This window comes from Vulpes lagopus, chromosome 22 (genome assembly GCF_018345385.1).
Source record: "Vulpes lagopus strain Blue_001 chromosome 22, ASM1834538v1, whole genome shotgun sequence".
In the NCBI taxonomy this organism is placed as follows: Eukaryota; Metazoa; Chordata; class Mammalia; order Carnivora; family Canidae; genus Vulpes; species Vulpes lagopus.
In genome coordinates this window covers 1,679,175-1,703,087 of record NC_054845.1, presented here as the reverse complement: position 1 = coordinate 1,703,087, position 23,913 = coordinate 1,679,175, and the positions used below count along the sequence as shown (strand labels likewise).

General features: G+C 46.2%; 1 protein-coding gene across 6 annotated transcripts in view; it reads right to left on the bottom strand.

The window, feature by feature from the left end:
- MYO1B (myosin IB) overlaps window positions 1-23,913 on the bottom strand; it is a 174,274-nt gene that overhangs the window by 134,087 nt on the left and 16,274 nt on the right. For 5 of the 6 annotated variants that reach the window (XM_041737750.1, XM_041737752.1, XM_041737751.1 and 2 more), the window contains one exon: window positions 9,226-9,369. In XM_041737750.1, coding sequence (XP_041593684.1) covers window positions 9,226-9,360 — 135 coding nt within the window. In that variant the 5' untranslated portion in view covers window positions 9,361-9,369. Of the gene's footprint in view, window positions 1-9,225; window positions 9,370-22,887; window positions 22,987-23,913 lie in introns of those variants that run through there. The other variant, XM_041737753.1, reaches the window with a different exon arrangement.

Here is a 23,913-nt window from a genome sequence, read left to right as displayed (position 1 = left end):
CAAAGATGCTGTGAAGTTACATCAAGTACTGAGTTTTACTGTACTAACTGCTCAAGAACCCCTCAGCAAAACCTATCACCAAGCTACGAGAAAAGCTGGGACCCAAGAGTGAGCATGGGTGCAAGGTGGCATTACACCAAGGCCAACACAAGTTGGGGAAGGCTTCCTGTCCAGTGCCACTACCAATGTGCCCATCCCCTGCTCACGTTTCTGCTTCTTCTGAGCCTCCTACTAACTGGTTTTCTCACTTTCTACTCCATAGCTGTTCTATGTCAAAGATGCTAATTCATAGTTTCTGCCTTGCAACGTGGCCCATCCTGGCCTTACAACGTCATGACTACCAGCATCTGCTTTCATGGATATTTTATTTTTTCCATATTTCTCGATTCAAAGTGTGAGGGAAGAAATGAGCCCTGTTCATATCTCTGCCGTGCCATAAGTCATTGACCTTAGATCGGGAGCCCACATAGGCCAGGAGTCACAGAAACCATGGCTACCAAGGGAGGCCAGCAAGCTGGTCAGACATGGTCCAAGGCCTGACTAAACTACCATCATATTATAATTCTTTATTCCTGTGCTGCCAGTCATTTCAGACTATAAATTAAAGAACTATATATGAGTCCTATGCCACGCTAAAATACTGGCTAAAAATATCACCTCGGGCGGCCTTTATTTTAGAGCACTGTAACATAATACTATATTATCTTTGTTGAGATAAACTATAATGAGACAAGTATTTCCAAATATGCATTGTTCTCCAGACCTAATAAAACTCTCTTAACTAAGGTACAGAGTGGGCCTGTGTTATAGGTGTACTACTAGCTGAAAATAGTATTTATGGCTAATTGGGGTGGTAAATCCAACAAAAAAGAAATCTGTTTGATGAATAGCAAAGAGGAAGGGAGGTAGGGAAAAGGAGGGGGAAGAGAGTAGGAGGCAGGGAGGAAAAGAAAGAGTTGGGGGAGGACAGAAAGAGAAAAATGGTAATTACAAGGAAATCTCAGGGCCCGAAACCTTGAAGAAAAGTCATTTTGGGTTACCAAGTTTTTCAGATGGTCATAGCACCTGCCAGGTACTCCACGCCTACTATGTGCCAGGCAGGTACCAAGCTAAGAGGCCCCTTAACCTCCATCACGACTCAACAAGATAAGCATCACGAAACCCATTGTGTGGATGAGAAAACTGACTCTCAACTACTCATAATGGTAGCAGTGGTTGTGAGTGGCCAACCTTAGGTCTATGTGCCAAAGGCCTGTGTCACATTGCATTTCAGCCTCCATCCCCCAACCCCAAAACATGGAATCAAAATAGCCTCTCTGCAGAAATTAGGATCGCCATTAATACAGATCTGTGCTATAGATATAACAGCAGAAATAGATGGGGGGGGGGGGGGCAGGGAGGGGCTGAATTGGTCACGTGACCGGCCACATGTCCCCTGTGCTGATTAGCTTCTCCTCTACTTCGTGCTCATAAAGGTGAAAGACTACATACAGCTGTCCATCTCCTCCATCCACTGAACATGATGAAAAACAATCTCCTCCCAAGATCTTCTCCCACCTTCCAGAGGGGGAAACATCATCCCAACACTCACGATTGCTTTTCTTTGACTAGTGAGTGCCTAAGCCTTTAGAACTGAACACACACCCCCCACACTAGTCACCCTAGTTCATGGCACTGCACTGTTGACTGCTAACTCAACATGTGGCAGGAATGCTGATTATCATTTCAATTATGTGTCCGGATTGCTGAGGCTGCCTGGTTCCAAAGCTGTAATTCCTCAATAGCACACTTAATTATTTGGAAGAGCACACTGCAGACAGTGAATACTTGCATGTCAGTGCTATCACTGAGTGCTCATAGCAACTGTGTACAGTCAACAGGACTAGTATTAAGAGCATGAACTCTGGAGCCGGGCTTCCTGGGTGTGAATCCCAGCTTTATCACGTACTTGCCCTGTGACCCTGGACAACTTACTTAGTCTTTCTGAGCCTCAGCTTCCTTATAGTAAAATGAAGATAATTTAAAAACCTACAATGTGTAGGACTTTAGTAAAAATTAAATGAACAAATATATGTAAAGCTTAGAATAGCACACGGTACCAATCAGGCTTAATAAATGTTAGTTGTTACCATTTATCATTTTATTAATAAATGATGTCTAAGGAGTTAGAGCACTTGCCTTAGGTCTCACAGACAGTAAGTGGCAGAGCCAGGACCAGTAACCACTAAATTGCCATCCAAAGATGACACCACTGCAGATCTGAGGTCAGGCCTTAATTTCCTCCAAATCAAACTTCGAATATGGCTCTGCCCAGAACATTTAAATTAATATATTCTAAGTATTATACGAACGTTTCAAGTACTGCACAGTGCCTGCATGACGAGCCCACTCTCTAAGCTTGGTAAATAACAGATAGAGATTGCCCATTTTCCAAGGTCTAAGAGGAAGAAAATTTTCCAATCACCAAAGGTTTTAATAGCGCCTAGGCAGGTTGAAACTGGGGAGTTATCACCAAAAATGATTATTTGGAAAAATGTTATTAAAACTGTCCAAGAGAGATTATGCTCAGAAATTAGACACAACATTTCTCTTCAGCCTTGCGATTGCTTTTCACCAGCTTTATCCAGCCTTCTGACGAGGTCTCGGCTCCAAACACCGAAGCTACACTCTGGGAAACAAACACTATGTATTCCTCACGTCTCTTGAAAGGTCCACCTTCTCAGTGAGCCCAAGAGGCAGAGTCTGCTCGTGGTGAATCACTAGTACACTACCAAGTCTAGGTGTTTCGTGTCACCAGGTCAGGGAATCCCTCTCCTTCCCCTACTTGGTCTAGCTGGGATGGGCAGTGACAGTAAACATGGTTCTTTTTCTTCACTAAAACATTTATGCATTTTGGATTTTCTGGATAAAGACTCATCCTCTTCCTACTTCCAACTCCAGAAAAAAATCTGAACTGAAAAAAAAAAAATCTGAACTGTTCATGAAGCTAACATAATCTGGAAAATGATCATGTTATTTTCTTTCACTCTCTTAACTACTATTACTTCTAAAAATGAGACTGGGTACTGGGCTGAGAAAATCACATTTTCAGGTTATGCGTGCCTGGGCCATCTGATTTTTTCCAAAAGCATTTGTTACCTTTGTAGTTTGAAAAAAAAAAAAAAGACTTTTTAAAGCAAATTTTAAAAAGAAAAAAAGATAGGAGACTGTCCGGGTAGCAGGAATGACACTAAACCGGATGTCTGAACACCAGCCCTGCTCTTGGCCAACATCCCCATGAACTTGGAAAAAGACCAAGCCTCCCATGAGTCTGGAGACCTAGCCGAACCCCCAATGACAGCTTGGTAAAACCCTTGGCAGAGGACCCAGGTAAGCCATGTCCAAACACCTGATCCACAGAGAAATAAGGAGATAAAAAAAAAAGTATGTTATTACAAGTTGCAAAGTTTGGGGTAAATCTGTTATGCAGCAATAGAAGACTAATATGTCATCGATGCCAAATTCCCAGGAATGTATCTATACCCATGAGTTATTATATAATGGAAAGTGTTTTTGAAACTTTAAGTAAGTATATAAATGTTAGCTAGTATTATTCATTTGCTTTGCACTATTTTAAACCAAACAGATTGTGCACTTATAGTTGCATAACTTTGATAAAAGCATCTGATTCCCTCCTTATGGGGATCCTAATTCTAGTACTAACTGCTAAAAATTAAGACAATTTTTACTAGACTTTCAAAGCAGTCGCTTTCATATCTACAATTAGTTTAACTTAAGATCCTAAAATTGGACTAATTCGGCCCTCTCTATGTGGATGATCCCCAACCTAACAATTCAGATAGAAAACAAACTAAATCGACTTGTCAGCACCAAAAATACTTCTTGTCAGAAAACAGACACCTCGGTTCTTTAGTTTCCAAATCTGCCCTGGGCCTTGCTCTTGCCCAAATTGCAGCTTTCCTGTTCCCGAACAGAACCACAGTCCTGACCAGTCACCCTAAAAACAGAATCCCGTCTGGGTGGGTCTCCTGCAGTACGATCCACATGCAATCCTGCCACCATTCGTCTGGCCCAGGGGTGGGGTGGGGAGGCCGGAAGAAGGTCTGACAAAGGCGGAATGAATACAGAAGAGCAGGGCTCAGTCGTGTCACAACCAACCATTTCCCAACACTGACCCCACACACACTGCTAGACTGAAAAGCACGTCCTGCAACTTGTCCCAGCCGGAACCACCGCCAAGAGGGAGGAATAAAAGCAAACAGAGTCTCTGACCCTCCATGTCACCCCATCAGGTCAACATTCCCTCTATCTACTCTCACCTGATCCTCCTCCATGTTCAACCGAACAGCTCTTCCTGCAAAGATCACATCGTCTGGAACTGCCCCGGGTTTAGAGACTCTCTACCTGGCCACAAATAGGATGACGAACCAACTCAGGGCTTCGGTGAGTTAATCCACCTCAAAGCAAAATGGGATATTCCTCGTGCACTTGAGTATCTCTCATAAAAGCATCTGATTCTATCCTTACAGGGGTCCCAATCCTAGTACTAACTGCTAAAAATTAAGAGAGTCTTTACTAGACTTTCAAAGCAGTCTCACTCACAACTGGTTTAGCTTAAGATCTTAAAATTAAACTGATTCAGCCCTCCATATCTGGGTGATCCATTATCTGACAATTCAGATAGGAAACAAACTAAATGTACTTGTCAGTACCAAAAATACTTATTACTCAAAAGGTTGCAAGGAACATATTCGACAAAAACAAACCCATATGCATTGCAGAACAGAAATAAAACCGTATTACTTTGGAAGCAAATATTTCAACAGAATTTCTCTGAAGTGGATGGACTTCAACTATGTTTCCAGAGTCCCTGCAGCACCTGGTTACTCTTCTTGCCATTAGAAGTTCTTCAGAAGGAAGTCCGAGAAGCATGCCTTTGGGTGCTCCTGAAGCCTACACCTCAAATGATGAATGCTTCCCATGGGGCACACCCTCTAGGTATCAACATCCACAAAGCCACTTCATCACAAACTCCCTACCCAGCATGTGATGGGTTTACAGCAGTGACCTCATCAGCATTAATTTCTCCTTCTTTCTCTCCTTTTCCTAACATGTTAATCAATATACCTGGTTGGATATTCACCTACTTACATACAATCCATCTACTCTGGAAGAAAACTGACCCTATCCCAATCCTGGAGTTGGACATCAGTTTCTTAAGCCACCCAGTTCATTCTGGTCCCCAGGCCACAGTCAGTGGTTCAGGGGTATGCGATGAATCAAGTGGTCTACCCAGAGCTTCCAGTTTATTATGACAGGATCACAAGGAATTCTACTTCCAAAGTCAGCTGGCTAGAGATCCAGAAAATCACTAACGGTTATGAATGCTCTGGAAAGTTGATAACTCATTATCTAGAGGCAAACCAGTCCCCTTGTGAGGGCTCTGTGAAGGCAGGGACTATTTCTTCAGATCCTGAGGGTATGGAGGCAAGTGGATAGATGGCAGGATGGAAGAAGAGGGCCCCCGACCCTGAGCAGTGTCCGTCACAAAGGACACTGCCAAGTCTCTAGGGATAGCCAGGATTCACAAGTCCATGCCAAGGTCCTTCCATTCACTGGTCCCCTTATCAACCATGGCTTCTGGACATACAAATGACTGTTAAGTTTTTTCACGTGATGGATCATCGTAGACTATCGCCCACTTTTGCAGGATAAAACTCTAAGACTACAAGAGATTTTCAAAAAAACCTGCACTTTCATTGTCTGGGAAAGAATTTAAAAACAAGGTGAAGTACTAAAAAACTGCATGGCCTCCGGCATCAGGCTAAATAATTCCGCAGCAACCTATGAACAAAACCAAAGCAGGAATATTACCAGAAGAAGAGCCAGGAGCAGATTTATCAAGGGTGGTATACAGGACATAGGGGGTTGCGGAGGTGTAGTAATCAAATTTATTGCACGGTATTTTTTTTTTAATTACCAAAAACAATACATGCGGGATGCCTGAGTGGCTCAGTGGTCAAGTGTCTGCCTTTGGCTCAGGGCATGATCCCGGGGTCCCGGGATCGAGTTCCACATCAGGCTCCCTACATGGAGCCTGCTTCTCCCTCTGCCTGTGTCTCTGCCTCTCTCTGTGTATCTCTCATGAATAAATAAATAAAATCTTTGGGGATCCCTGGGTGGCGCAGTGGTTTGGCGCCTGCCTTTGGCCCAGGGCGCGATCCTGAAGACCTGGGATCGAATCCCACGTCGGCTCCGGTGCATGGAGCCTGCTTCTCCCTCTGCCTATGTCTCTGCATCTCTCTCTCTCTCTCTGTGACTATCATAAATAAAAAAAAAATTAAATAAAAATAAAAAATTAAAAAATAAATAAATAAATAAATAAAATCTTTAAAAAAAAATACATGCTTGACTCAGTGAGTTCTAGAATACAGAGATCTAAAAGAGTAGCCCTTCCCTGTCCCCATATCTCATTGCACTGTGCTGTGGTGCCTAAAGTTAGCATGCCTTTCTCTACGTGCACACAAGTATACGAACACACGTGCACATCCATAAATCCCCATTAAAAAAAGGATCATATTATACACACCGCTATATAACTTTTTATTTTCTTTTCTTTTTTTTTTTTTTTGCTTAAGGTAGAGAATGCCCAACCCTCCAGTATGTCGCAAGTACGTTTAGTTACAAAATGAAGGCACACATCTCATGAAAATGTGAGCCCTAACGTACCTTGGAAAACATTAATTGATATGAATACCTGGAAGCAGAAAGCAATTTCATGCTTTTGTTTTTGTTATACCAGAAAGAGCATTCCGCAAATGGTGAGAAAATAAAATTATGTAGGGCTGAAACCCAGACATTTCGTCTGCTGGAGACTCATGAACATTAACATTTGGCATTTTGTTAGAAAGGGGATTGTTTTATTTTAATGGGCACAAAAAATCAGGTACGTGAATGCATGTAATGTGCTGCTCTCCAGCCTATTTTCAATCCCTTGAAAAGTGATCCGTGCTTCTTAGAGCCAAAAAGAAAAACGATCAGCAACGTTACTTACGATAGAACTGATTCTTCCTATCTCCATCTCAAAGACCAATGTTTAAAAGTCTGTCTTTTATTTGATATCAGACCACACTTTCAATGAGAGCTGCAGAGCCGTACAGTTTTCCCACCTGAAAGCCGAGCTGCTCTGCTCTGCGCGAAGGTAACACCAGGCCTCACTGCCAAACCAGACGCTACCTCCTCCCTGCCCTGCAGCAGCATTTTATACCTTTTCCATTTGAATCAACATTTTATGTAACTACATCTCTGACCTGAGGATCTGGTTATTAAACTAATATTCCAAAAGCAGTATCCACATATCTCAAGTGACTGTCAACCTCCCCTACTTTCCAGCAGCACAAATCAAGAAAGATAAAAAGTTCAAGTTCCAGATGATAACTACCATTTCCTTAAGAAATTAATTATCCTGGGTCCAACTTCTTGACTTTGGCTCAGGTCATAATCTCAGGGTCATGAGACTGAGCCCCTTGTTGGACTCCATGTGGGGCATGGAGCCTGCTTAAGATTCTCTCTCTCAATATCAGAAAGGGAGACAGAACGTGAGAGACTCCTAACTCTGGGAAATGAACTGGGGGGGGGGGGTAGAAGGGGAGATGGGTGGGGGGTGGGGGTGACTGGGTGACAGGCACTGAGGGGGGCACTTGATGGGATGAGCACTGGGTGTTATTCTATATGTTGGCAAATTGAACACCAATTAAAAATAAATTTATAAAAAAAATAAAGATTCTCTCCCTTGCCCCTCCCCCCTCTGCGCCTCCCCCCTCTAAAAAAAGAAATTAATTATCCAAAGTCATCCTTGAAACATAATTGGCTAACTGGAAAGGAAAACTGTACATGGTATAAAATAATACAGATTTGCCTATCATTTTTTTAAATATATTTGTTCCACAAAAATAATAATTGATCATACTTGCATCAGTTACAAAGCTCTCTATTTATTTATTTATATTTCCTCCCGCTGGGGAACTGAGGGGGAAAAATTAAGAGAAGGAGACAAACCATGAGAGACTCTTGACTCCGGGAAACAAACAAGGGGTAGTGGAAGGGGCGACGGGCGGGGGGATGGGGTGACTGGGTGATGGGCACTGAGGGGGGGCACTGAACACGATGAGCACTGGGTGTTATGCTATATGTTGGCAAACTGGATTTAAATTTAAAAAAATAAATATATTTCTTCCTACTGTTCCCATGTTGACAGACAGAAAAATATGCAGCTTATCCCAATAATCCAACTCATCTCCAAACACGGATACGCCATAAAAAGGTGGGGGGAAGCACTCAGGAGTGAGGCTGAATCTAGTAAAGTGACTTCCGCCCACCGCATCCAGTTTCCTTCTCAGCAGCTGGGACAGGGAATCAGCGCCCCATTTTCTTGGTTTAGTTAACAACACACCTCTACCTGAAGAGATGCAAACGTCAGGGCTTTACGCAAATTCCTAAAAAGCTGCTTATGAATGTATTCTTTACTCCTTACATGTATTTAAGGAATACATAGTTAGACTAACAATGTGAAATCCTTTATAAAGAATTTTTACAACATAAACATTCTCCCAATATCATTTATCTTTATATGTTTTCATTTTTGTGTATGACGCTATACTTCCATGTAGAGGGACAGGACTAGTCCCAAATCTCCAGGGAGCAAACCTATATTCTTACCTGATAATCTACTTCTGTCTCTACTGAGGACAAATGTCAACAAGGTTCATATCTCTTTTGACAGGTCACTGCCTTGCATTTTAACGAGTAGCTTCTCGGAGGTTAGATATGGGGACAGGGAAGGGCTACTCATTGAGTCAATGAGTTCTAATTTTATGAAGGCATCCAAGACGATGCCCCTAATTTTAAAACTCCTCCTGAATACCTGTTCCTCACAGGATAGGAACTCAGCATTCTCCTTGCTGTACAATGCCTCCAACACCCGGGCAAGGCTCTGCACACAGTCGGCACTCTACAAACACCGTGTGAAAAACAGACTCACTCGACTAATCGGTATTACTCATGGGCCTAATGAGCTAACACAAAACTCTTCCTGAGAGCATATGCAAATAGCTCTGGACTCTGATAAACAAATAGAAAAAAGAAGAGTCTGGAGAAGAGAAGCCAGCTCTCTGCCACAAAACATTAAAGTCTAAACTCCACGGGTGGCCTTTGGGGTATACTCACATATATTTCATTATGGTCAAAGCGCTTCTTGAGGTTGTTGATGAAGGTGTCCTCATTGAGAGGCTCTAGGAGAACCATATCTCCAACCCCAATCATATTGTCCAGAAGTGACGTTTTCACCTCCATTTTGGCCATTGTCTCTTCCTATAGGAAAGAGGGGGAAAAGGGAACATTTAAATGGGCAAAATTATTTCAGATGAGCTTCTAGTACCACTGGAGAAGTGCAATGGCAGGCGTTTCCAATGGCACTCCTCTGCCTCTCCAAAGCAGTACGCTCCCCTCCCCACAACCTCCATCAGAAGCCCCTGACACAGCCGCAGCCACTGTCAAGCCGCTAGAAGCCCCAGATGCTCAAACCTCCCTCCCAGTCCATCATTCCAGGCTAAGTCCACCTACAGAAGGAGCCACTGGGAAACCACAGTCTCTGTTTTCTTTTCTTTTCTTTTTTTTAAAGTGAAGTAGAGCTGACATACAGTATTATATTAGTTGCAGGTGTACAACACAGTGATTCAATACGTATATACGTCATGAAATGGCCACCACAAGGTTCCTACAGTATTATTTATTATAAAGTCGTGGTATTACGGACTATATTCCCTACGTTGTATTTTTCATCCTCATGACTTTTTTATTTTGTAAGTGGAAGTTTACGCCTTTTTAGACCATCCTCTCTCCCCAGACAGAGGTTGCAAAACTCTAGCAAGAGAACCCAACCATATCTTTCCACCAGCCCTTGCATATCAAGGTCAGATTTGAACCTGTATGGACTTGCTTCCTGTAAGATGGCTTCTCAGTACTCCATGATGAAATTAAGAATGTATTTCCCCAGGAAATAATGGTCTTAAAATGATATTAGTACTTGAGTACTTACTACACATCAAACACCATTATCAAGAATTTTACATGCATTCATTCATTTAATCTTCACAAAAACTCTATGAGGTAGTTACCGGTATCGTTATCTCCATTTTACAGAAAGGAAGCTCAGAGCCATAAGCAATTTTGCTCATGATTACTTAAAAGTGCATTATATTTTGTGTTAAAGAACTCAGTCACCACTTCTAACACTGCACCTCTGGGGGGAAATTTCATTCCAGGCATCAACACTGACTCATAAAGGAACACAACCCAGTTGTAAATCAGAGGTTGCCCATATAACCTGCCAAGACTCACCTCAATGTTCTTCATTCTCATCCCAACAGACACACCACTACAACAGCCAAAACCAAATGAACATGCGATAAATAGACCAGAAATACTACAGTTTCCCTCCAGCTGTCTGAAAGCCTACCAGGTGGAAACACTACAAAGGCAGCATCCTACCCTCACCACTGATGTGAAAGGTGCAGCCCCAAAGTGGGAGGTTAACTCTCTACGCCCTCAAATGCAATCCTTGTCAAGACTACGAAAATTCCTTCGAATATACGAACATAGGAAATTAGGGTGTGCTTTATGGTACTTTTTCTAATATAACCAGGATGTACATCCACATTCTTCTGAGACATTCCCTCTAAATGCTTCCAATCAGAAGTCAATTTTGTATACCTTCAGTACACTAATACTAAAGACTACTTCAGGATACCAGTAAATACTCATATATATTCATGTCCCTAATACTGAGGAAAAAGTACATTTAGTTCTTCTCATCAAGGAGCCATCCAGGCATATTACATCTTACACAAAGGTTGGTCTGCTCGTGTAGGATAACAATTTAAATAAATGTCTTCTATTCTAGTCTAGAACATCTAGTAGGTATCCTAGAGGCAAAGGAAATTATATTTACTTGGGCAATTTTCGAGAGAACGGGGAAGGGGTGAGAATTATATAATTCTTTATTATAAATAACTATGATTTATATGAATCCACAAACACATCCTTTATTTCTGACCCTATTAGAAAAAAAATTTTAAGTGTGCACTGAAAAGCCAAAATAGAAAGATGAGAAGAAGCAGAAAGGAAAGGCCTCACGTAAACAAAGACAACCCACTAAGGAAGCATTTTAACATTCAAAAGAAAAAAACAGAGTTACCGTTTCTGTTAATATGTACTTTTTTATTTCATGCACACTACACCTAGAATAAATAATCCTGGGTATTACTAAAACCCAACAATAGAATGGTTTCATGCATTTTGAACGAGGCCAGACTCTGTTTTAAAACAAATAGGTGGGAGAGGGGGCACCTGCCACTCTCCGGGAGATGCAGCAGGAGCCGGGGAGAGCCTCTGGCCTCGCGCCAAGTCCATAGAAAGACGTGCACAGGAATAGGAACGTGAGTGCCCAACCTTTGTTGCAATAAATTAACATTTAAATCAAATCTCAAGTTCTCAGACTCATGAAATGCCAAAAGCACTCTAGCTGCGATGCATTACATATAATTTGGCAGATGAGGGAAGATGGTTTAGGGATTAAGGGGGAAGTCAACCTGAGAAGGGTTTCAAAAATAACCACCTCAAACCAGCAATTTAAATTAAGCAGAGGCTGAAAGGGAACTCTCTGCCCCGGGGGCTGTATATAAAGTCTATTTATGGAAAGACAAGGACTTTGCTGCAGGTAACAATAATTAAGCAATCTTTCTCTGTAATTAAACCTGCTTTACCACCATTTCAAATACAAGTTTCAGGCAGGTTTGTATGGGTTCTAATTTTTACACTTCTATCCCAACTTCACAGCCCAAAGCGGCGGAGAGGACAAAAAATCTGAGCTACAGGGAATTGGTAAAAGTGAAAAATTCTGAAAACACAACTTTTGCAAATCAGAACACGACAATAAAGTATGTCAGCTACAAAGGCGATACCAACATTCGTTTAGTTACTCAAGCACAGTTTCGTTCCACTTCCGGATTCTTGCGTTTTTGTCTTTTTTAGCACCTAAGAACTTTGGAGTGGAAAACAGCGACACCCCCCTCCCCTCATTCGCTGGGTAAAAATGGACACGGAGAAGATTGGCATGGAGGCACCTTCCTCGCATCCTACAAATGCACTGATCGCCCTACTGTGACTACTGGATCCAGCCTCGGTTTGGTTCAGAATCACTAACTCAAGGTTGCCATAAACTATCAGAGGAAGTCACATGGGAGAGTTTGATGAGCACGGATGTAAAGCACCGAGGATACATCTTACTGGACACATATGTCTCTCCTCACCCTTCCCAAGACCCCATGGAAACCCATGTTCTTCTAAGGAAGTCAGCTGTATCCCAAGTGCCAGGAACGTAGTACATCATCTACCTAAGCCAACCGACACATTTCCATCTTCCAGCCACTGTAACTGATTCAGGGCTGGTCATCTAACCTCAGGCTTTGGTTTGCTCTATCAGGACAAAGGTTCTATCCATCTCTGGGGGCACAATTTACAGATGTGACACGTGGAACTGCCATGGCCATGGCCATGGTCTGCTTTCATGGAGGGGGGTAGTCTGAGGAGGATGGCAACACATGGCAAAAAAACCCAAAGAAACAAAACTGAGAATTAGTGTAGGAGCCCTAATGACATCACACGCCTCTAGATCAAATTGCAATTGAAACCTGATCCACAGCTCTTAAATCTACACACACACACACACACACACACACACACACACGGAGGCCAATTAATTATCCATATTGTCTAAGCTGCTGGAGCTGGATTTTCTATTATTTGCAACAGAAAACATCTTACCTATTAGATGAAGCTGGTACGAGGAAGTGGGATGTCAGAAGTGACACACTAAGGAGCATGGATTGGCTGAGCTAAGGCCACAGGGTGGAGGGCATGAGGACCTACCATCTTGGACCGGCAAGATCATCAGCTCGGATATCAGAGATAGCAAACAAGTGATTCCAACCATGGCTGCTCATGCCTTACAACTTGGCCCTTGTGCCTCCAACTTTACAGAATTCAAGAGAAATGCAGATGCTAGATTATATTTTGGCTACTTCCTAATGATCTACAAGAAAAAGATAGGCCTGCTGTGAAACTGGCCTGTCTGAAAGCCAGAGCAGAGAATATATGGTGCTGCTAAACAGAGTCACTCTGGCTGGAGGCAGGAAATGTGACTCGTCCTGAGCACCAGGTAGGTCACCTCTATGACCTGAGGAAGGGACAGCACTCCCACCATGAAGATGCAGCACAAGAGAGGCATCACCCACACTATTGCTTCTTACACCTCCTAACTATTCCCAGGTGGATTCTATCAAACCAAGACCTAAGCTACTGTGCGGATCATCCAAGGCTAGATGCCACTGCCAGGAGAGAAGTCCTAGGTTCAAAACCTTGGGAGTTGGCAATATTTCTGATTTTGGCTACTAGTCCATGGAATCAAATAAATCCTAAAAACACTTTTAAGGAACCTCTGCTGCCACAGAAGGCTGGCTGATAGGACTTATCAAAGACTCAACCCTTAAGACAATGAACCCCAAGACCTCCAACTCCTAAGAGCCACAGTAACACACTGCTAACGCACTGCAGCCCCTGCCCAAGCAATGTTCCCCAATGCTCATCTCAAATGCGGCCATGGAAGACAGTGGACAAAGGAGATCTTCTCCAAAAATAGGGCCTCTGAAGAGGGTTCAGCTACGCTCTCAGCCATACAGAGAAGAGCCGTACATAACATGCTGGCTGGGGCGTCTTATTTTCATAAGCGTAAGGATGGTAAGAAAGGTGTAGGTGAATGTTGGGCAAAGGGGAGAGCCACTGCTGACATTCTCTTTTTCAAGGGACACTATCCTGTACCCAGTCCTACTCCTATTTGTACTTAATCTCCCTTTTAGGGAGTCCCCAGTTACCTCCGGATGACAAGCCATCTAGGGAGAAGTAGCACCTAGTTCCCACTGCAGAATTCAGGAGACAGATCTGCTCTCTCCACCCCTGGGAACACAGCTCATGCACAGCCAATCACATCGTCCTGGGACTGGGAGTCCTGGGTGATGGTGAAAGCTGGGGAACAGCTGGGGTAATACTCCTCACTCACGGCCCCAACAGCTGCAGCATGAAGACCAGGAGGTCCCTGTGCCGTGGCTTCTGCTCTGGATCCTCCTGCCCAGCCCTCCAGCCTTTCTTTGCTTCCTGCCTGTCTTCCAAGCCTGAATCCTTCCCTGGCCTTCCAGCCTCTCTGCAATTCTGTAAGTCCCTACGTCATTCTCGGTTGCACACAACCAAGATCCCTAGCTGACACGAACACCGCGCACAGTACCCAGCATACGGTATCACGCCACAGTCACGGCTTCATTATTATGTACAACCTAACCTTTTTTCTCCCAACATTGGTGAAAGCAACCTACAAAATATAATCACTGGGGAAGCCTTTGGAGGAACCACAGAGGAGCCTGAAGGCAGAGTCTCTCTATAGAAGGGTGCTGATCTACCAGCCCAGCCATCAGCCCACCTGCTGCTGCATGATGGTTCCACGGCTGCCCCAGCTTTTCCTTTTTTTTTTTTTAAACGGTTGTTTTTTTTTTTTTAAGATTTATTTATTTATTTATGAGAGAGAGAGAGAGAGAGAGAGGCAGAGATACAGGCAAAGGGAGAAGCAGGCTCCATGCAGGGAGCCCGATGCGGAACTCGATCCCAGGACTCCAGCATCGCGCCCTGGGCCAAAGGCAAGCACTAAACCGCTGAGCCACCCAGGGATCCCCTGCCCCAGCTTTTCACCTGTTTGTCCATCTAAGAAAAACAAAATATATGACTCCAACTCTTCTTTCCCCAACCCACTCTCACCTCATAAACTTCCAAAGTGACTACCTGTATTTCAATAGATACCAATTCATTTACTGGCCTCTTTCTCAGTGTAAAAATATGACTTAAAATATTGGGAACATCATTTCAAAAGTTCCTCAGAATCCAAAAGAAAATGCAGCACAAACATCCTATAGCCAAATTAAAATGGTCACCTGCAGCCTCGTATTTACATATAAGTAGTCTATCCCCATCATTAACCTTCAATTACAAGCCACGTACAATGTTAATGTCGTCTGTGCTTGGGAGCCAAGACCAGCACTCTCCACGACAAGAGCCCCGCACACAGCCAGACCAGAGGGCACATCCCTATGAAAGGTACAGTTTCTCCATCCGATATCAAAAAGCAACAGTGAAAAGCTATTCCAAGTTGATAATTAACTGATTTACTAACAACTGAACAACAACTAAGAAAAGATGCAGCACAAGCTAACATAAAGCATCCAGGGGTCTCCCGCATTAGTCAAAGCTCTTGGGGTAACGCAGATGAGAACCAACGAATATTTTTAAGTTGAAACAGTTTTACTGTAGAATTTGAAAGGACAGTCACAAATCAGAGCTGAGGTCATGGTGACTCACAGGGATTAATATCAAGTCATTAGCATAATTTCAAAGTGGAGGGAACTTCGAAAGCAAAGCCATAAAAACCACTTGCTGGAAAACGTCATGAAAGCGGACCTCCACTGCTTTGTCAACTGCAAGCGAGGATGCTGAAGACCCATCTACCATAACGTCATTAGCAGTCTGCGTCAGAGGCAACATCTTCAGAGAATCCCCTCCACGTAATAGCAATTGTTCGTATCTGACTCCGGTGCCACCCTTGACCTCCCTGCAGGGTGGTCATGTACGCATGACAGCCCCTTGTCTGGAGAATCAGCTCTTTGGTGTCAGGAGTCACGGCTTATTTATCTTTATTTCCCCAAAGGCAGGGTGCCCGGCCTCAGCTCATGGTAGGCATTCAGAGAGATACAAAGGGAAAACAAGTACGCAGATTTACGGCTGACAACAGAATCCTTCAATAATACACGTTCTTGCAGCTGCCATGGTGGGTCTGACCAGAAGGCAAAAAACAAAAAAAAAAAAAAAACAAAACAAAAAAACAAAAAAAAACAAACAAAAAAATGACTGCAGACACTTTGATCCATTCCTCTGAAAACATAATATTATCCACAAAGGACAGGAAGCAGAATTGAGCCACCGACTCCCAAAGAGATCACTAAAGCTTTTAAGAATAACATGAGAAACACATTTAAGTAACAAAACTGGGCCGATGTAGCAAGATTTCATGGACAAAAACAAATCTCTGCAAATCCTGGTGTCAGAACAAAGGCGGAAGAGGGGCCAAGTCTATAGGACGCGGTTTAGTACCTAAAACAATGAGCCAAATGACTAAGAAAAACTGGAATTTCCTTCCTAGAACTTTTAAAATAGCACAGATCTCGTCTCTGACAGTGGCTAGATTAAATTTCCGTGCCATTCAGCTCAACCACCATTTACAGTATTGAATCCTGCTAGTCTCTGGCATCGTGTTAAGTGCTTGCGACATGCTACGAATAATCCTGCCCTTCCCCAAGCCACCCCCGTCCAGGAGCTCACAGTCCAGTAAGAATCAAGAAAACAAGCCACTTTTGAAGTTTCGAAAAACCTTTTAATGGTTAAACGCAACACACGTACTCACCGTAGGAGTGAAACACAAGCCAAACTCAACACCTTCACATTCTGGTCGAAATCCTTTTCAATTCATTAAGGCTCCTTAGGAAACCTGAGTTTTACAACCAATGGATTGGCCATAATTTCCAGTTTTATAAATTTTGATAAATTTATACATTTATGGCCCCAAGGTAGGAATCGGAAACATCTGCAAGAAGCTTAATGAAGGTACAGCGGTAACGTCCCTACTGCTCTGAAACTCAACCAAGTGGCCTGACCATCTGTCCCTTGATTCCTCACCGAATCCCCCCTCAGATTAGCGACCCGTATGGTCAAGAGACTGCCCACCAACCACCTCTCCCACTTGGCTAAGCTTAACGTCCACACAAGTCCTAACCTTTACCTCCCGCCGTCCTGGACCAAAATACCCACAAAACAAAGGCAAAGCCCTCCTACTTTCCCTATATCCCACAAAGTCACAGCAGACCCACTTTCTCACCCTTGGCCTCCCCCAGCCTCTGGCTTCCTGCCCTCAGAGCCCGTTCACGTCTCTGTCACATGGGCATCATCCCTCGCGCCCCCCCCATCCCCTCCTCCCCGTGGGGACAGCCCGAGCTCAACCCTCGTCCCCTACTGCTGAGGCCTCGCCGTCTGGCCCCTGCCCCCACGCCCAGGCCACCCAGGCTGGGTCTCGGGGCCCCGGCCTGGCCGGGTAAGCTCTGCCTCCAAGCCTCCCAGAGTCGGTGCGAGGTCCCCAGTGGACCCTCAGAATAAAACGCGGAAGCGCCTGATGACCCCGCGACTGCACTCGGGGGTATAAGCAGGGATCGGAAGAGAGGGGCGCACACCCGAGTTCCCAGAGCACCCACGTGGCAGCAGGCGGCTGAGCGGCCAACAGACCGGGCACGTGCGCACCGCCGGGGCACTCGGACGGGGACTCCCCCACGGACGACACTGGAGGACGCAGGCTAAGTGACCTCAGGCAGCTGCAGACGGGCCGACGCCCTGGGGCGCCCTCCCCACGGGTGCTGGCTAAGGCCGCCGGGGGGCAGCCGGTGGGTGCTGTGGCTGGGCGGGTGGCCGCAGAGGGACGCGGGACCGGCCAGCAGCACCGCGGAGCTGTGCACCGGAAAAGCCCACAGTGCTATGTTTGGTGTCACACACCTTGCACCACCTGCACAACAACCCCTACCGGGTTCAAGCCCCCACACGGTGATCCCGGCCTTGCTCCCCCGGCTCCCGTCCCTGGCCAGCCCCGGCCGCGGCCACGCACCAGGGTGCCCAGGCCCTGACGGCGCCCCGGCCAGGCCAGTGCCAGGAAGCGAGCTGGCCAGGCCGTCCGTCCCGGGCAGCGGAGCCAGCGCGCAGGAGGAGCGGCGGGTGGGCCGGGAGGGGGGCCCAGAGTGTGGCCCGACGGCGGCCCCAGGCCCAGGCTCGGGTGCAGCGCCCTGCCGTCCAGGCTGGCCCGGCTCGAGTGGCCCCGGCTCCCGGGCAGCAGCCCCGGATCACAGCCGCCGCGGTGGGCCGGCCTCCCCGGAGGGGCCGAGGTGCTCCCCATGCAGCCCTGGCCGGCCGGCAGGGGACACTCGGGCCCGGGGGGCCAGTGGCCAGCGGGGGGTGAAGGCCATCGGAGACACTGGCTGCCCCTCCTGCCCGGACCGTTTCCACCCACTCAGTCCTTCCTGGTGGCACAGCGGCACAGGGTCACCGGAGAGCCTCAGCTGACACACAGAGAACGGGGAGAGCCTTGGGACAGAAGCCAAAGGGCACGACGGTTCCTCAGTATTTACCAACCTAGAGGGCAAGTGGAGGACAATCTGCTCATGTGGCACAGTTTGCGAAGGAGAAGACAGTCCGGGCTGGGGGGGCGGGGCAGAGGGCCACGGGGGTGCTGTGCGGGGCTCCCCAGAGCCCAGGGAACGTGGGCCCAGCATACATCTGATTGCCCGGTTCTTGATTCTACTGTTAAAGCCACTACATCTTGAAGGTCCCCCCCACCCTTCTCTGTAGCTTCTTGTCATGAATATTTAAGGGATGGCTGGTAGGTTGGTTTCTGTTAGAATCTCAGATTAGGGAAGAAATAGGCTCAACTACGGGCAATTCCCATCCAGTAGGTTACTGCCTTTTGTTCAAACTCAGGGGAACACGAAGACCATTCAATGGTCGGACGATGATAAAGTCGGAGCGATCCGGACACGGCCTGAAAACAAATAGTTAAAAGCAGGTGGAAGCCCGTGAACCAGGAAGCCAGACTTTAATCCTAAAAATCTCCGTGAATGGGAGGGGCGACTGGAATTCAACACTCTGGTCATTTTGAGAGTTAACATCCCGGGGGGTCTCTCCCCATCGGCAGAGACGGGCCAGGAACGACTCAGCATCAGAGTCAAGGTTTGTTTCTGTCGGGGTGGAAAGAGGCCTCCCAGTGGACAGGCCAACCAGGACTCAGCTACCCTTGATCCCCGAAACGGGTCAGTTATTTAAGGATTTGAAAAGTAGCATGGAATATTACGATTCATAAAGTGACAGGTTTAAAAAAAAAAAAAAAAGAGTTTAAGGCAGCCCGGGGGGCTCAGCGGTTTAGCGCCACCTTCATCCCAGGGCATGACCCCGGGGTCCCGGGATCGAGTTCCGCGTCAGGCTCCCTGCAGGGAGCCTGCTTCTCCCTCTGCCTGCATCTCTGCTTCTCTCTGTCTCTCATGAATAAGTAAATAAAATCTTCAAAAAAAAAAAGTTTTGTACGACTGTGAAAATGGGGATATATCATCTAGATTAAGGAGGAGGGAGTGTTTTGATCACACGTGACAGCAGCTGCTGCGGCAACACTGAAGGTTTGCGACTACAAGCAAGGAGGTCTCCGCATGTCCCGCACAACAGGCCGGGACCCCAGGCGGACTCTGGCCGCGAGGGAGGGGACCGGCCCGCAGGTGCGGCGCCGCGGACAGGGGAGCCTTCCTGGCTGGCCTGAGCGACCTCACACCTACGGGGCACGCACGCCCATCACCTCACGCCCAAGCACGGTTGTTTGAAAGACGAGCCTTGTGTCCACGCGGGGAGGGGGGAAGGGCCGTTCTCCGGGTTCTGTAGCAAGAAGGCTTTACCATGCCCAAGAACTCCCTTTCGATCTGCCCGATATGGGATTGCACAGGCTTCGGACCGCAGCCCTAGGCTCGGGTCCAAGGGAATTCATCTCTGGAATTTGAATTTCTGACCTGAGAACTCAGGGATGACGACATCCACCCCCCAGGGTTCCCAGGCAGCTATGAAAGCAAAGCCCTGAGAGGGCAGATCTCGTGGGATGCTTGCTGCCCGGCGCCCATTTCTTCTGACCCCGAAGTGCTCACCTGCTCTTCCCATGCGGGCTTCCGGCAGGTGCACCCCAAGTTAATGACCTAGAGAGCTGCCTCACTTGTAAGAGTCACCCCGTGGGGTTCAGTCCCCTGAGGAGGAAATGCAGCAAACACCACTGTCCCCAACGTAATTTCCCGGAGGAAGCCCTGCAGAGTCCCAAAGGGCAAGGCAGCAGCAGAGAACGCCACCTACCACCAAAACTGGGTCCGAAAACCACCTCCAGCCCCCCCTTCTCCACCCGCCACCCACCGCCAGCGTGGCACCCCCACCGGCCACAATCCTGGAAGGTCTAGAATGGAAAGCAAGCAGTCTGGCTTCGGGGGAACCTACGGTCGCGCTATCTCACTTGCACTGGGTCTTAGGAGAATTAATGAGCTAACGTCTGGAAAGGCCTATGAGCTCCTACGGGACAGGGTAGCCAAGAACCATAAACCGCTGCTATGGGCAGGACCCCATCTCAGTGCACGTGGGCTGTGCTAATTATAACCCACAGACTGCTCCGCGAGCTCCCTCAAGGTAGATAAAAACATTCCAAGAAGCCGAATGTGTTTAGATTGGCAAACCTGAGACCCCGGCACCCCCAGGTGAACGTAAAACTGCTCACATTTAACCGGCACACCTGGCCGGGGCTCTGATTTGTTCCTGCACAGACATCAGCGTGGCCGGTGAGTGTAAATGGAACACAGCCACTGGGGGAAAACCGACTTTCCTTCCAAGCGAATCGGCTTGTTAATCAGAGGGTCCAGATCCCATCCCTCACCCCCCACCGCGCTAACATCCTCACCGGAGCATCCTGTCCCTTGCGTGCCTCCTTCACCTGCTTACACGGCTTGTAGGTTCATTCTTTCCATTCCCTGGATACCGGAACGCCCCATCCCATCACTCGAGGGACCCCCTTACGGTTAAGAGCACGTGTGTTACACCTGGTGGGCGCTCACAGAAGGCCTCCTGTACCCGTCGGGTTTGAGTCCCTAAGGGTCAGTTTTTGAAGACATCTGGCTGAACAGAGATGCTCAGATGCTGGAAGATGCTCACAATAAAACAGCCCAGGGTACCGCAGAGCAGACTACTTTATTTTAAAAGGGCACCTTCCAATTATTCAGGCTCTTTGAAGGGACAGCGGAAAGAAACGTATTGAATTTGGTGCACTTGGGGTAAGGAAGCAATTATCTGTCGGGGAAACACGGGCTGTTGCACTCTGCAAATCACAGAGGCTGGAATGACTACCAGAGAGGCTCCAGAAAAGTCACCCAGAAGGTCCAAGTTGCAGACTCAGCTCTGCAGCCAGCTCAGAGTGAGATCTTGGGCATGCCGCCAACACAGAGCCTCAATTTCCCACCTCCCCCCGCCCCCTTAGATCCCTTAGATCGTCTCCTAAGATCCTGCCCCAGCCCGTCATTACTGAGTCAACAAGTAATGCTCAAATCTGGAAAGACTGAGTTCCTTAATTTTTCAGTGAACATTCATCCTGTTTCTGGTCATAAAGAATGTCAAAGACTAAGAACGCCAGCCCACAAGAATCCTTCTCAGTGACATTTACTCAACATTAAGGAGAATAGCTCTTCATTCTGACCTCATTGGCAAAAAAAAATATATATATATATATTAAGGGTCTAACCGTACACAGCACAGAAAGGGATGTGAGGGGTCAACTGGATCTTCCTCACGACAGGCATCGAGGCGTGTATGAACGTGTTCTGTTCACAACTATATGGCCAGCTGCAAAATGGCACTATTTTAATGAGTTAATCTAGTTAGGCTCTAAAGATTGCAAAATCAAGGAATCTATACAGTAAAAGAAGAGAAAAAATAGGCATTACTCAACAGTGCACCCTCAGTAATGTCTCTGTACTTGTGGCTAAGAAAAAGCCTTTAGAATAATAAAGATTCAGAGACTTCCACAAGCAGTTATCCACTAAAACAAAGTCTAATAAATAAACTTATGTAATCAAAGGGAGAGATGTTTATACATTTACATTAGGATTTCATGGGTGTTTACTAGTTGAGGATTGATCAAACAAAAATAGCTAAGATGTTTCCAAATAAGACACTGATGATGTAAATTGAGAAAGTGGAACCACTTTGTCATTTAAAAAGAATTTTTAAAGAAAATAGCTAAATTGCAGTGGGTTACTTTACCTATGTTGATTAAAATCAACAATCAGAATTTGGAAGTATCTTCTGAGCCAATGTTTTTCTCATTTTTCTCATGGTGGAGACATTACTGAATTCAAAGTCAAACGCACCAGAATATATACCTTAGATATCTCTCAGTACATTCTAAAGTATTTATGCAGAACTAAAACATAGACGATACAACAAATCAATATAGAAGGCATGCCGAAACTCATAGCTGTTTAACTCATAAATTAAAATGTCTACTAAAATTTGTTCACTAAATTTATATTCATACATATTAACTAAATTTGAATAATAGTTCTCATTGCCAAAATTTCTGTAAGATAAAGCGATAATTCATATATTTATATAAGGACACAAACATATAAATCCCCCCCCCCACACACACACACATATACTTTTTTCCCCCTTCAATAAAAGCACACACTTCACCTGTAAAGCTACACAAAAATCCATTTTTAAACCCAATCACTTTGGCCATGTATAAAATAAGTTTTCAATGAATTTTCCCAAGGGAAATCTGGGTAGGAAATAAGACATTCCGTAGTGAACTACGTCATATATGCCTGATGAAGAAAAATTCATTTCCCTCTAGGAGTAACTTATCAAAATAAAAGGTTTTCAAAATACCACATTATTATATATATTGTAAGTCAGCAGATTAAAGGGCCTAAAAACTTGAAATTCACAATCCACCCTTAGTCATGTCTCTCAACAGGTAGGCAGGCAGACAGATAAAGAAGACCATAGAGTCATTTTTAAACGACCTAATTGTAAGGTCCCCTAGTTTAGGAATGAAATAAAACTGCTTACCAACTTTTCTCCTCCATTGTTTTTTCCACTGATTTCACTGGTACTTTAGCATTTGGTCCGTATGAAAGGGAGAGACAAACATTCGTTGTGACAAGGAGAACACACTAAGTACAACAAATATTTTGCACAGAGATAAGAAGGGAAAAGTAGGTCAACATCCCATGGCCAGGGACGGCGCCCCGAGCCCATCCGGATCTGTGCCCTACAGCCCGGCCTCGGCTCCGACCTGTGCACCTGCAGGCCACAGACGCTTGGCGGGGGAGTGGGGAACCCCTGGGAGTCCCACTGGGGGGACCAAGCCGCAGGAGTAGGGTGACTAATACAACAGGTGTCTACACAGGGCGCCTGATTCACCCCGGGACCAGGAATCTGCAGACTCAGGGCTGATCAGAGGTGGAGCTATTACGGTCCAGGGGGCCCCGGGGTGGGGGGCGGCGGGGGACAGCAGACCCTGACTTTCTGAGGATGGCGGGATGCGGGCAGCAGAAAACAGCTTCAAAGCACAAAGAACAAAACCCTGGGAAGACGGTGGGTGGGCAGAGGGCAGCAGAGGGCAGCGGGTGCGGCCCAGGGGGCCCTGTAGCTGGGGGAGGCGAGCTGAGACAAGGCGGAGAATCCAAGCCAAGGGGCCCCCGCGAGTCGGGAATGTGGTGGGAAGGGGTGGGAGCGGAGGGGGAAGGGTGTCTACTCCATCTCTGCCGCAATCAGTGCATCCAGAGGGCAGCGGGTGGGGGCTGGGTCACTAATGACAGTATGACAGAAAACAAAATCGAAGACAGCCCTGATCGACGATGGGGAGTCATCAAAAATGCCTTGGGCAGCAACGGGTAACAGAAAATGCAAAGGAGGTTTACGTAGCGGGTAGTCTAAATCAGCTGGGAGAGACCTAGAAGCAGGAAGCAAAATCACTCTGTGCAGTTGTTCAGTTTGTGCACTGCATAAAAGTGGGCCAGGCAAGAGGGAAGGTGGGCACTGACACCAAGTCGGGCTCTGTGGGTTAGTGTTTGCCCGGCAGGGGACCCTGTG